We start from the raw sequence: 12,046 nt of genomic DNA, 5'->3' as shown, positions 1-12,046 counted from the left end.
GAGGTGTTCTCCACAGGGTAGTGACCCCAGAGGTGTTCTCCACAGGGGCTCCAGATGGCTGAAGGAACACTTCATAAGCCAGTCAATTTGTCCCTCTGCCACTTACCTAGCATGGGACAGCGAGAGTAGCACCTACTACTTGAAACAGTCCCTAGCACTGTTTCAAGGAGTAGCTGGGTTAGCAGGTAAGACGGTGTGGTAATGTCTGGGTCAGTGTTGGCAGTCACAACATAAAAGAGGTTACTGCCATCTCACTGATAGAGGTCAGCCAGGGGCTACCCAAATCCCCACAGCACACAGGACAGATCCCAGCAAAGGGGAACCCAGGCCTAGACTGAAAAGTGGTGTGGTCAGGGAACCCGGCTTAGAGTGAAGTAGGTGAATCTCCTCTTTTAAAGCCCAGTCCTGTCCCTCAAATGTCACTCTGCTCACTCCCTCATAGCCACCCCGAAGCCCCACCATAACATGGAGTTGTTCCAGAAAAGAAAAAAAAAAAAGTCATTCTTCTCAACTTGTTTTCTTCCCTCATTGACCTAAGGGCTTGCTTTGTGTACTTGACCTCTCTGATTGACCTCAATCAATGTACTTCACCTCTCTGGGTATCAATCCCTTACTATCTTGATTCAGGCTCTTTGGGAACCTTGGCAAAGGCTCTGAGGTGGGGCACAAGGTCAGCCCGGGAGAGCCAGGCTACAGAATTATTCCTCACATTCCTGTTGGGGCTGCTCAGAGACACCCTGGAAGAAGAGAAGCCCAGCAGAGGGGAATGCCAATAGACTACTGCAAAAAGGCTGGAGGACCTGGGAGATGGATAGTGGAGAGGAGCTTTCAGACTAGACATGCCCATCCCTTCCCTGTCTGGAACATAGGCTAGCCCTGGACTACCCTGTAACCATGGTAAACATGTCCCCATTCAGGACTCCAGTACTGCCACTTGGCTGGGTTCAACCTCCTTGCTGAGTCCTTGCCTTCAAATTGCAAATCCTACTTTCAGTGCCCATCAAAGAACTGGTCCATCAAGAAAAAGAGCACCTCAGTCTAACAACATGGCACAGTCGTAGCCCAATAAGACCACTGCAGGGCACTGAGCAAGAGTCCTTGCCTCTCTTCTACTCAGTTACTTCTCACAACTCTGGCAGATCACTTTTTCTATCATGGCCGATGTACCAAAGAGTTCAAGATGCTGGTGTTGCAGCAAATCCAGTTCTGAAGTCTTTAGATAGAGAAGCAAAAATCATAGGCTGAATTGGGAGAAAAAGCCAGCCTTCGAAGGCTGCATTAAAAATTCCCTGTTGCCCCACCCCCAAGGCTGGCCAACATCTTTCTTGGAAGAGGGTGATGCTGGAGTCCCCATGGTATAATGGCCACAGCAGACTGTTAGAGGCCAGCAACCCCAGGAACCCAAGCTGGCCTTTCCTGTCGCAGCTTATGTGGGCACTATAATCATAGAGGCTGGATGACGAGCGTGGAGGACATTCAAACGCTGTTCGGGTGTCGGGGAAGAGGCCTGGCATGGATACTTACCACTCCAAGAGGGACATTCGTGACAAAAGGACCCTATCTTTGAAAGATAGACAGTGCAGCTGCCTTTTGTCAAGCCTCCCAGAGACACTGGGCAGCCTTGAGGGTGGGCAACAGGGAGTTTTTAATGCAGCCTTGGAAGGATAGCTTTTCCTCCCAACTCTTTTCTTCTCTCCAAATACTTTCATGGGCTACTACCTGTCTCACCACCAGACTGAGGCCAGGTCTCTGGTGGAGGACCTTGGCTCCATGACTTCAGTATCCAGCATGACAGGGAAAAGTCGTAAGAGATGTACCTTAGAAGTGCTTGATGAAGGACATACTTAGACCCTCAATCCTGCTTAAAACCTCACGAGGGAGCAAGCTACGGAAGACTGCAGCTGCGCGGACTCAGGGGAGGGAGTAGCAGCTGCTGGAGGTAGGTTTAGAAATATGGGGTCCCAGATTGCCGTACAAATGGAGGAGAAGGGACACTGCAAGCTGGTGTTCCCAGAGGACATCTCATAGAACCTGATTGCCCAGTGTTCCCATGAGAACAAGGAAGTCCCTTATGTTGGAACCATTCCTAAGCTTCCAGACACTGCTTCCCATCGTCCCTTCTCTCAAGGCCCCGATCAAGATCACTAGCAACACAGCTGTAAGCAATTAAAGGCCCTCCTGCTGTGTGTCCCATTCCAGGGGCAGCCACCAGCCCTCCCTAGGCAGACTCTGGATACACTGGACTGGGGCTAGCGGTTCACCACTGTCCACCCACGCAAACAGCATGGCTGTCAGACCTATCCCACTTTACAAATGAAAAAACTAAGGCTGAGGGAGCGGCCAGAAAACCTGCTCTGGAAGTACCAGAGTGAGGCAGAGGCAGGACCAGATCCCAGGATGGTCTGTCCTGGTGTGAATCCACACTACAAGTCCTGGGGTAGCCACTGACAGTAAGAACCTAAGATCATCACACAGGCATCCCGACCAGGATTTGCAGGGGAACTTGAAGGAAAATTGTGGGGGTTTCCCTCCTTCCCAGAAGTCTCTCTTTCCTGCCTTGCAGCTTCTTTTCAGCTGTGACATAAGGCCTATGATGCCACAGCCTTTTCTTGCCTTGCCTTGCCTGGTGTCCTGGGCTGACATTGCTAGACCTTTGCTCCTATAATTGCACCATGTAACTACCATGACCCCAGAGCTCTGTCACCTCGCTCTAAGGTCTGGAGTCATTGCCTTCTGCTCATAGCTGTCCCTATGTAAACCACTAAGATTATGTGCGCTCACAGGCCACGACCTGTCTCACCACCACACTGAAGCTGGGCCCCTAGTTGGAACACCTTCCCTCCATGACTCCAGTATCCAGCATGATGGGGCAGAGTCACATGAGGTATGCCGTAGAAGTGCTTGGTGAATCATCTATGAAGACCCCCAGTCTCGCTTTAAGACTCACCAAGCTAGCCTTGAAGAAATCGACCCTCTTGGGGCCCCAGGTTAGAGACAGGAAAGTAATCTGGGGGCTCCGATCAGCATGGTCTAGCCTTTCCCTGACACAACCACTGTCTCTGTCTAGCACAGAGGTAGCAATGAAGGGTGGGGGCAAGAGCTTGAGGGGCATGTACAGGCTGAGCCCCGGCTCATGGGCTGTGGAGCCTTCGGTAGGTGTCTTGCTCTCTCCGAGCAAGTTTTCTTCCCTACAAGATAGCAATGTGTTCCCTCTCCAGGGCTGGTGTGCTCATTCAGTTCTGATCAAGGTCTGGCACACAAGGGCTAGTTAATACCCTGACCAGGCTCCTGACAGAGGATAGCCCCCAATCCTTCAGTGAGAGCAGTGTTTCATATTGTGGGTTTAGGGCCAGATCACAAGATCCTTTCTCATTCAACGTAGAAGCCAAGAGCGTTATATCTCTCTGAAGAGAAGAGCTTTGTTTTCCTTTTGGTAGAGCAGGTTCTGAAGTGAGCAGTCTCTCTGCATGGCAGCCATGAGCTCTGGCGACAATGAGAGGGCTGCGTCTAGTCCTCTCACCCTGGAGTTGGCAGGAAGTCACTGGTGGCTTGTGGAATTGGGGACATTCAGATATGGGCTATAAGCGGGACACTCCCAATCCCTACAGGGTGAGCCAGGCTGCAGCATGGCTTCCAGAGGTCCAGCACAGAAGACACTGCACACACACGCAGAGCACACAGGTGCTCAGAAGGCTATCTTGGTCACCCGCCCTCCCTCCTGGCAGGGCACCTGGCAGACTGGGATGGCGGCAGGCGAAGGCTGCAAGAGAGCTGCTTCAGTTGACTCCACAGAGGGTTGAGTATATCTTGGTTTCTACAGCAAACTGACCATCAAAACACAGAAAAAACCCCTGCCCCCACCCCTGGCTGAGCACCTCACATTCTAGAAAGCCATAGGTAGCTCGGTCCCACTTCCTCCTGGACACTTCAGGGCAGAGTCCCTTTCCTTTACACTTCCCCAGGAAGTTCCTTGGGCTCAGAAGTTTCCACTCTCAGAGCCCCAGAACAAGAGAGGATAATCACTCTGGGCTTAGTGGTAGCTTGGTGAGCTCAGGTCCAGCCCAGTGAGCCCACCTAAAGGTGGCAGGGTGAGAGGAATTTCATTTTGGCAAAGAAGGGAATTTGGGAGTAGGTAAAGAGAGGATGGCAGTGGCCAGAGGAAGACACAGGCCCAGGAAGGCCGGAGCAAAGAGAGACTCTTTGGAAACCTTGGAGGATGGGGCTGACAACTGCAGGTATGCCCAGAGCTTGGCACACAAGAAGGCAGGAAAGAGCCCTGTTTTGGAAGCTGGTGGTTAAGGTTTCCAATCAAGCCCCACCCTCTCCTTTCAAGTGTGTGACCTTGACCTAGGGTCTGTTTTCCCACCTTCCAAAGAGACGCTGAGCAGCAGCAGCACATCAGGATGGAAAGAGAGGGGGCCCAGTCACATTTGAACGTCAGGTAAACAGAACAATATTCTAACACAAACATGTCCTAAATATCACATCTGGCATCCAAATCTACCTGGCGACTGACATTTTGTCTGGCTTGCCTAGCGACTAGAAGGAATCTGCCAAGTATTGGGAGGAACAGGGACAGAGGCAGCATGGTCTGAGTCCATAGAATCTGTTCATTCATCCTAACAGAACTCTCCTCTCAGGACCTAACCTAGAGGATGCTGGGACAATGCCACATGGGAACACATGCCAAAGATGACTGTCAGGATACGTGAATATCCCCTTAGAAAAGTTAGGGACCAGTAGTGTTCGCACTGAAGGAGTCTGAAATGAGGCAGTGGACATTTGACCCCAAGGACAGTGAGGTTAACGTGAGCTCAAGACAGGAAAGTTCTGGAAAATGAGGGCTCTGCTTGGATGGACCAGGGAAGGAGACTGTTTCTAATACCCAAGATGTGCACATTGGAGCTTGATGACCTTATGTTCAAGGCCTTAGGAAAAAAATAGACACTAAGACTTCCGGCATGTTCTCAGATTCTCATGGCACATACTGCCAAAGAAAGTACTCAGCAAATTTCTGTTGAATGAACATAAGAGATGAGTGTCTGAGCTAATATTCTCCCATCCCCAGCCAAGGAAGACATCACTGTCAACTGTAGCATCTTCAGCCAAGGAGAATATTACTAGCTAACTATAGCATCCCCAGCCAAGGCAGACATCACTAGCCAATTGCAGCACTTTCTCCCACTAAGTTCTAATGTGCAATGACACCAGACATGTAACAGAAGATTAAAAATAGCTATTATGATGATTAGTACTTCTTGGAGCCTTTATATATTCTAAACACTGCTTAAGTGTTAAGCTACTTAACAAACATTTAATTATCACATCAATCCCCCAAACCAAATACTACTACAATGTCCATGGTTTAGGTGAAGAAACTGAAGGACAAGAGGGCAAGAAATGTATCTAGGATTAGAAGAATGGGTGAAGTAGGACTTGAACCCAGGAAGTCAGGTTCTAGGGTCTAGACTGGACTATGTGTATTCGTGGTCCCAGAACAGATGAGGACAGTGATCCCATGTGACAGAGGGTTCCTGAGGTTCACAGAGATGAGGCTGTAATTGGGGATCAGAGCTAAGAGCTTAGCCAACCCACATCCTTTTACCCAGGCTCTGCCCCCATTTGGCTGAGCAGAAGAGGTGCTTCTGGGGTACCCTGAGCTCTCTTCCAAGGTTGGAATGGGGCACTTCACACTCCTCCTGGCGCCATCTTTAGCCACCATATGAAGAGAATTTCTCAGCACAGTTGCTGGGAGAGCAAAACAAGCCCTTCTGTCTGGAGAGCCACCTTACACCACCACAGCACATTCTAGAGGGGGGTCGCTAGGGTCATCTCTAGGCTCAGGCCTCTCACTGGCCCTCAGGGCTGAGTCCAAGGTCAAGACTAGCTCTGGAGCAAGACTAGTCTGGCAGCAAGCCCTTATGCTGCCAAGTGACTGACAAGGCCACCTGCCCAGGCCTTTCCAGCCCAGAACAATCAGAGACCTTGTCCCCTCCAACTCCCCAGCCTCTCAGGCCTGGGCATCTCAGCAGGTAACAGGCATGATAACAACAATATGGTCCACTGACTCAGCACTTACAGAGTGCCAGAGCTGGCCACACTGTACTCACAACTCCTTTCATCCTCACAGCCAGGAGTCCAAGAGGACGCTACTTCATCTCCATTTCACAGATAAGAAAACTAGAGCATAAAGAGTCTAAGTCACATGACATGGATGCGACAGGGCTAAGATCTGAACTTGGTACTCTGGCTCCAAAGTCACTGCTTTAAGAAAAAGGGTGAAGAAGGCTGCCTGTCGTGGTCTAGAGTCTCTGCTCCCCTGCTAGCCTGAGCCCTTTACCAGTTGAATGGTCTGCTACCACACTAACCTACCTGCCTGTAAATCAAAGGACAGGCAGCAAGCCTAAGAATGGTTGGCAGTCTGTACTCCAAAACTCATCCTCATCTAATCAGTGAGGAAACGGGCCCCTAGAAGGAAGCTACCTGCAGCCACAGCATGGCTTTGGTTTTATTCCCCTATGGCCTTGCTCTTCCTCCTCCTCACCCCTCTGACAGAGCCCTTTTGACCTCCCCTGCAAGTCCTCTTGCCTGCTCTTCACATCCTGGCTATCCCACCTCTGCCCAACTTGGGCTTAGGCATATGTGTACTTACAATGAGGCCGGGGACTCCTGGTGGCCCTGGCAGGCCAATTTCTCCCTGGAAATACAGACATCAAGGTGGTTACTGCTGTCTTCCTCCATATCATACCCGACAAAGGTGGTGGGTGGGGTCATTGAGAGCAGACTTCCCCTTTTCCTGACCATAGTCCCTAGGTGTCCTTAGATGCTTGCCCTGGGGTTTGGCGGGTATCTATCCCATCTGTAACTTCCAAGCCAAACACCTTCAAGGCTCTGGGCATCAAGGACACACACACAGGTGGGACTAAACCCAGGTCATAAGGAGCTGGAGGTGTTTTTCTCTCTTGGCAAGAACACTGGGATTTCAGAGGTGAGTGGTCCACTCAAGGTCAGAGGCAAGCAATGGGGAAAGCACTCAGAGGCCCTGTTACCATTCAGGCTCTCCAGGTCCCCCCATTTCTGGGGCTTCCAAGATGCCACAAGGAGCTCCTGCTTGGGGCCAGAGGATGGTGTAATGTAGTACTGACCCTAAAACCCCAGTCCCTGAAGCTTTACTAAACTGACCATCTACTGTCCACACCAGAAAAAAAAAATCAGAGGAAGAGTTTGGCTCAAGTTCAAAACATAAAGTCACCAATAAAAACTTGTGGTTCTGGGAACTGATTAACAGTGAGAAGTCCCAGCCTCCCCTTCTTGATACAACTGTGGGGCTGCCCTAAAGGGAAATGACTTGCAAGCCAAGGTCCCCCAGCAACTCCATGGCAGAGCTGGTATCAAGGCCAGGCAATTGTTCTATTCCTAAGGAGGAAGATGTCTCTCCCAGCGCCCAAAAAACTTCCAGAAGGGTCACATCCTTTGGTGTGATGTTAACCTATTAAGAGCCGAGTCTGGGAAGGTCTGAGCTGCCCTGAAAACCCTTGAAATGCATCTTGCTTCACCTGGAGACTCCACCCCTCTTTCCTCATCCCACTTCTGTTATCCCCATGGGCCATTCCTACTCTCCACTGGTTTCTCTGGTCTACCCAGCTCTCTGTAGCCAAGCCCAGTGGACTAAGGAGGTGCTTAGCGCTGATGACAACTGTGTACTGAACTCCTGCAATGGCTAACATCTTCTGTTCTCTAAAGCATCCATTCTGACCTGCATTTCCAGAAGGAAACTGAGGTGCAGATAAGTGAGCTGATTTACCAAGGCTCACAAACTCCATGTTATGCCATAGCTTTGTCCCCAGGGGTTATGGTTAGGGAAGACCCAGGAGCATTCATGGAGTTGAAGTGGACCAACACATGAAAGAGTGCTGATGGAGGGTCAGTGGGCACAGAAGGCATGCTGCTCTAGTAGAAAGGCCCAAGGGAAGACAAGGACCAGAGCAGGTGTTCCTGAGAACACTGGCCATGACTTATATCCCAGGATGAAATTAAGGCCCTCTCCAGGGCCTGGAGGTTCGACAAGAAAGGAAAAGCAAATAGACCTCCCACAAGAGACCAACCCATCTCTTTGCAGACGAGCCGGGCCTCTGTGTGTTTACAAACTGTAAAACTGAAGATGCCCGTGGACTTGCCTCTGCCTCCAACAAAGCTTGCAGCAGCTGCCTGTAACAAGGCAAACCACTTCTGAGTGGTTCTGCTGTCTCCCATGGGTGGCAGCTGGCGTCTCTCCATTAGACAGAAGCCCCAGGGCCTGGGCACAACCTGTAGCTCAGTAGGTGGGGACTCTCCCATGAGGGCCACAGGGTACCCACAAAAGAAAGGAGTTCAGAGAAGTCTTTCTACATTTTTCTAAGGGCACCTAGCTTTAAGGTAATAGGGTGGAAGACAGCCCAGGTCTGTCCAACCTCCAAACTCAGGCTCTTCCAGTCTTCTGTCCTGTGGCTTGTTAGCAAGCACTGGGGGTACTTACAGGGTTCCCATCAAGTCCAGGGGGGCCTCTTTCTCCAAAGTCTCCAGGAAAGCCCTGAGTGGAGCAGAAGAGATATGGACGTTAGTGCTCAAGGCTGCAGTTTGGCTCTGAGCCACACTCCCAGGGGACGCAAGGACAATGTCTGAGCAGGCTCACTCCTTGGATCCAGAGTTCTGAAGTCTCTCTGCTATCCACAAACACCAGCACACACGGAACCAAGGGACAGGCCACAGTCAATCTGAATGATGGGACGGGTGCCACCCCCAGCTTTGGGACTTTGTCCCAATGGAGTGGAAATGACATAGACTGAGGCAGGAAGCTGAGGCCAGACCTAGACCATTGCAGACTGGCTGAAGTTTATAATGCACCTTTCTCACTTATAGGCATCAATTTTCCCCCTGGTGAAAGGAAGGCGCTGATGCCATGCACCTCTGTGGAATTAGCCACACCGTGGAATTATTGTTCCCATGTTACAAACCAAGGCTGTGACTGCATAAATGGCAAGGTCACCCCAAGCCACACTGCTAAGGAGGATCAGCACTGTGGTCCTGAGAGGCTGAACCATGAGCCTGGGCAAGTCTGGCCTTTCAGCCTCTTTGTGACTTGACTAAGAAGCCCCACCCCCCTCAGGGAGCCAGGCAGCTGGAAAAACATCAGCTGTGGAGGCCTGGGGGGTGGGGGTGGGGAATCATTCCTACTTCAGAGGAAAGGGAGGAGAGCATCTAGAGCCTGTTAGCCGCTTCCCCTCTTCCAATTCTAACTGTGGCTTTCCCAAGATGAATGGCAAGCAAATCTCAATGTGCCCAACAGAAAGAATGAATGCAAAGGCGGCCAGGCTGTGAAGAGCCCCTCAGAGGAGCCTCGTGTCTTAGCTCGCTAGAACTTCAGGGAGATCCAGTGAGAACGGAAAAAAAGACAGAAAGAAAAGAAGGAAGGAAGGAAGGAAGGAAGGAAGGAAGGAAGGAGGGAGGGAGGGAGGGAGGGAGGGAGGGAGGGAGGGAGGGAGGGAAGGAAGGAAGGAAGGAAGGAAGGAAAGCTACAACAAAAACCCTAGAAGCAGTCTCGTAGACTGTACCACTGAGCAGAGACCTGGTCCTGTGTATCTATGGTCATATTCACGAGAGCACACAGGTCCTCTTCATGAACTGGTTCGGCACAGGGTGCATTTCCTCCCTAGGAAGCATGGGTTCATTTAGACCCCAGAAAATGCAGACATTTGATGATTCTGGGAGCAGGTTGTTGTTTTTGCGTGCAGGGCCACACGTGTCTGACATTCACCCAGAGGAAACAGTGACAGATCCTATTTAACTGATGGGGAAAGTTGGGGCGCAGGCAGGAAGTCTCCTGGGCCAAAGTTATAAAGCCAATCTGTGGCTCCGCTGAGAGCCTGGGTTCTGTGAATGTCACGTGGGCCCAGCCTGGCATGAGGAGGAGTGAGAGTATCCACCTGGCACACAGGGTGACTGGGTGCTTCCGTGCACGGTCCTGTCTCTGTGGAGTGCATCCAACCCACACAAGCTTCCTCTTCCCGTGACCTTGGAGTCTCGTCTAGCTGATACTAGCCCTTCTGCAATCCAGACCCTCTGTCATAATGTTGACGGTGTCACCTCATGGGCAGGAGCCATCTGTCAGGTGGGCTGTGATGAGACATCTTCTGAAGGCACTGACTTTCCCTCTGTGGTGGTTGTGGGCCGTGGGGCAGGGCAGGTACCTCAGGGAATGAGGGCAAAGTGCAGCAGCACCCCTGGACAGCTCCATATGCTCCTATTGGCATGCCTGATCTATTCTCTAGAGGTGACCAGGGCCTGATCTATTCTCTAGAGGTGACCAGGGCCACCCTGCTTTCTCCAGGCACCTATGTGATGGGTAGAGCTTTACTGCATATACTGTGCAGATTGAGGGCTGAGCTCAAAAGAAATGCTAGGCTGGCCTGATCCCTAGACAAGGCTAGAAGGAGGAGGTTCCACCAGCCCGGGCAACCTGGAGATGACTTGGTCACCCTGGACGCAAGGCCTAAGGTTTCTAGGTAGTAGTACCAGGCGGGCTCTGCACACAGGGCAGCTCCAAGCTATCCCAACAGTCCCCTCAGACCAAGAAGCCAAGCCAACAGCCCTGAGCCACCCTGGCTCAACCGCCCAGAGAGCTCTAAGAGCCTGAGTTAGGTCCCCTTTACTTAAGAGATTACTAAAACCAGGGAGAAATTCAAGACACTGCCTTTTGATGGTTGAGTTCAAACCCCAGTGAGGCCCCGCCGCAGTCCAGCCTGTGAGCAACAAACAGAAGGACACAGCCATGACAGTAAAAACCAATCCCAACAGACTCATGCAGGCGACTCTATGCTGACCCTATTGTAGATCCGAAGAAGTTAAGAAACCTGTCCATAGTCGTGCATGGTGGGGATTTGAATCCAGGCAGTCTGGCCCCAAAGCTGTTCTCTTAGTGTTTATGCTGTGACACCAAGCATAAACAGAACTAGTTCAGCATCTCCAAGGGCCATCACAGTTCTGCAGTAATGCAGACTAAACCTGGTTCTGTCTGGCCATCCACGGCGGCCTGGGGGATCAGCTCCCCTCCATCTCCGGCTTTGCTCCTGGTGGATGAGCAATCTCTAGGAGTCTAAGGCTTTTTATTAAAAAAAAAAAAAACTGACTGTTAGGAACTGCTGAAGCTTTAAAGATGCTGGAACAATTGCAGGTGGTCTGAGATGGACAAGCCCATAGCCTGGATGAACAGCAGTTTGCTGCCCAGGCGGGAGACTGAGATTCAGAGCTCCTGCCACTCCCCTCCCTAGCATACAGCCACATCCAGCAGCAACCCAGGACCTCTATTGTTTGCCCAGCTGGACATTCAGGGCCTCCTGGCTGTGCCTGGTGCATGTGTGATGACTGCACATCAGCCCACGGGAGCAGGCACTTCCTTCCTCCATTGCCCCAACCCCTGACTGCAGCAGCCTGGCTCATGGCCCAAGGAATGAATTTGGCTCGCTTCCGGGCCTGCTACGTGGCTCTCTGCTTCCCCAGGTCGGGCCCCTCTGGGAATGAACGCCTTGCCTAGCGCTGTGAGCAGAACCAGGCACAGCAGCAGAAGGCGGGCAAGGCTCCGCCCTTGCTCTCGATGGGAACAGGGCTAGAGGTATGGACAGCAAAATGCCAAGGGCCCAGACATCTAAAGGCATTTCAGCCAAGCCCCTGCCTCCAGAATCTGCTCCTCTGCTACAGGGTATATATACAAAGGGCCAGGGAAGCCTACACATTCAGTACATGACCTGTTGAACTCCCAGGCTCTGTCTCCTAGACTGCAAACCAGTCATCCATTCGCACCCTTGGCATCATTAACTAGTCATTCTAGTCCTCAGCAAGCTGGAATGCACCATTACACCGCTAGTCAGGGGTGATTCAGCAGCCTCCAGAAGGAAACAGAACTTAGAAAGGTAGAACAGCTAAATATTTAATGTCTGAAAGTCCCTGCACAGGCCTAGCCTGCATCCTTACTATAGTTGGAATATGCTGATGGGAAAGACCCCGAGGTTCC

The 12,046-nt window shown here is 51.4% G+C and overlaps 1 protein-coding gene across 6 annotated transcripts in view; it reads right to left on the bottom strand.

Annotated features, from left to right (window-relative positions):
- Positions 1 to 12,046, bottom strand: part of Col27a1 (collagen type XXVII alpha 1 chain) — a 118,570-nt gene that overhangs the window by 59,258 nt on the left and 47,266 nt on the right. For all 6 annotated transcript variants that reach the window (XM_055611670.1, XM_055611669.1, XM_055611671.1 and 3 more), the window contains exons 13-14: positions 8,516 to 8,569; positions 6,653 to 6,697 (exon numbers count right to left, since the gene is read on the bottom strand). In XM_055611670.1, the coding sequence (XP_055467645.1) occupies positions 6,653 to 6,697; positions 8,516 to 8,569 (99 nt within the window). The remainder of the gene's footprint in view (positions 1 to 6,652; positions 6,698 to 8,515; positions 8,570 to 12,046) is intronic.

Source organism: Psammomys obesus, unplaced genomic scaffold (assembly GCF_907164565.1).
Source record: "Psammomys obesus unplaced genomic scaffold, mPsaObe1.curated_primary_1811, whole genome shotgun sequence".
Classification (NCBI taxonomy): domain Eukaryota; kingdom Metazoa; phylum Chordata; class Mammalia; order Rodentia; family Muridae; genus Psammomys; species Psammomys obesus.
The sequence above is the reverse complement of the archived record's forward strand: the minus strand, read 5'-3'. Positions and strand labels throughout refer to the sequence as shown.